The following is a 1,889-nucleotide window of genomic DNA, read 5'->3' as shown; positions in this document are numbered from 1 at the left end:
TGCTGAGCTCAGTGTCCTAGAATGGGAGATATTGGCAAGAACAAATCAAGGGGACCTCACTTGTTAAGAGTAGCTCAAAAGCTCATTAAATCATATGGTTTATGCTTTGAAGGTAGAAATTATTTTGCTCTACAGAGAAAAGAAGGAATGGAAGAAAGGAGGGATAAAACAATGATAAAACCAGGCTTACAAAAAAAGCCAAAAAATACCCAGATACGTTTGTTTCCCTCAGTACCAGAAGCTGGGTACCATCTTCTGCTTTATGAGTGACACAGACAGCAAAGAACCTGCATTTCTCAGTTTTACATATGTACTTGGAAATGTATGCAGAGCTATTGAGGAATGTTAAAGCCAGTCTTCTGAAAATGTTAACTCAACACGTAATCTCTCTTGCCCACTGATCTGCCCATGTCCTTTACTTCAATACCCAAGTCCCAACTTCTAGTTCCAAACCAACTTTTGAAGTGAAAATTACCTTCTTCCTGGGGAAGAAAAAACAAAACCAAACCACAGTGTTGTAGCTTATCACTGAGCAGGAGACAAAAAGGGAGGAAAATTGCCAATGTGCAAAGCAGCTTTGTTTTCAGAATTAAAAAAAAAAAAAGCAACAAAAATATATATATATTGGATTTTTTTAATCTGGCAGTCTGAGTAATGAATTATCAAGTTAACCCAATAAAAATTTCTCCTTATAATTCAATAGTAACAATGTTTTCATCCACATTAAGGATTTAAAGCATATATTTTTCCAAGACCTGTCTGCTCAGCCTTACCTTTCCATAATAATGGAATGGATGGGTCATCACAACTAAAGGCATAATACTTATTACCATCTTCCAGCTCATTGTTGACAGTGTCCTCACTTCCAACATTCTTGACTTTAAGGCTGAAGAAATTTTGCATCTTTACATTGTACCTGAAAGTGCAAAGGAAAGATCTGAAAAGGCAAGATCTTTGCATTTCCTCATTACACCTTTAAGTGTCTGAGAACAACTTGTACAGGCAAGTAGTGAAGCCCAGATGTACATTCTCTGACAACTAATAGGAAGTTAAGAGAGAAGACTATCCAGTTCAGTGGCAGGCCGTTAGGAAAGCAAAGGCTGCACCTCTCTCATGAGATACAGCAAACTGCATAAAAACTAGAGCAGATTTAGTGAAGGCAAAACACTGGGGCTGTGGATTTTGGAGCCCAGACATTCACTAAACCACTTCTTCCATCCTGCATCAGGCTCTGAATTCTCCTCACTGTTTGTCTCAGCACTTCATCCCCATGACAGGTGTGTGAGCATTTCTCGACTATTGACCATACCCATCTCTAGAAAGAATGCATCTATTTTAGCACCAGGGTGGGATCAAAGAAGGCTGTCTTTGAACTCTGCTGAGGTTTGGTGTAATAGAAAAATGAGGCTCAAGTTCCAAAAAGGGTGATTTGTGAGGGGATAGAACCAAGGATTAGTCTAAGTAACTTGGAGTAGAAGAGTGGATACACAGACCCTTGCAATAACAGTCAGGCCTCTGACTCTCCTATCAGAGGCACTGACACTACAGAAGGAAGATGTTAGCCCACAATCTGGTGTGAGACAGTCTGAAGATTAAGACATGCTTAGCAGTCTTCCTTCTTCTTCTTCAGAGGTTCTAAAATAGGTGTAACAGCCAACATGCTGTGTGCTGACAAGCCAGAGTACCCAGTGGGCTTTTCCATATATCTTTGTATAAATGACAATTTCTTTCAACTGCTTCTGGAATCTACTTTACCTCAGTGCACTATGAAAAGGATGCATGCAAATATTTGCTGTGACTGAGCACAAACCTGGAGTGAGACTAATTAAACATGAAAAAACAAGGGATCTTACACAGAAACGTGACTGGCTGTATTGTCCTCAGCAGGA

The 1,889-nt window shown here is 39.7% G+C and overlaps 1 protein-coding gene across 1 annotated transcript in view; it reads right to left on the bottom strand.

Annotated features, from left to right (window-relative positions):
* The window catches only part of SLC24A4 (solute carrier family 24 (sodium/potassium/calcium exchanger), member 4), a 90,917-nt gene that overhangs the window by 24,745 nt on the left and 64,283 nt on the right, over positions 1-1,889 (bottom strand). The window contains 1 exon segment of the mRNA XM_010003755.1: positions 774-916. Within this exon segment, the coding sequence (XP_010002057.1) occupies positions 774-916 (143 nt within the window).

This window comes from Chaetura pelagica, unplaced genomic scaffold (genome assembly GCF_000747805.2).
Source record: "Chaetura pelagica isolate M959 unplaced genomic scaffold, ChaPel_1.0 scaffold48, whole genome shotgun sequence".
Classification (NCBI taxonomy): Eukaryota; Metazoa; Chordata; class Aves; order Apodiformes; family Apodidae; genus Chaetura; species Chaetura pelagica.
Note: the sequence above shows the minus strand (reverse complement) of the source record. Positions and strands in the feature narration are given on the sequence as shown.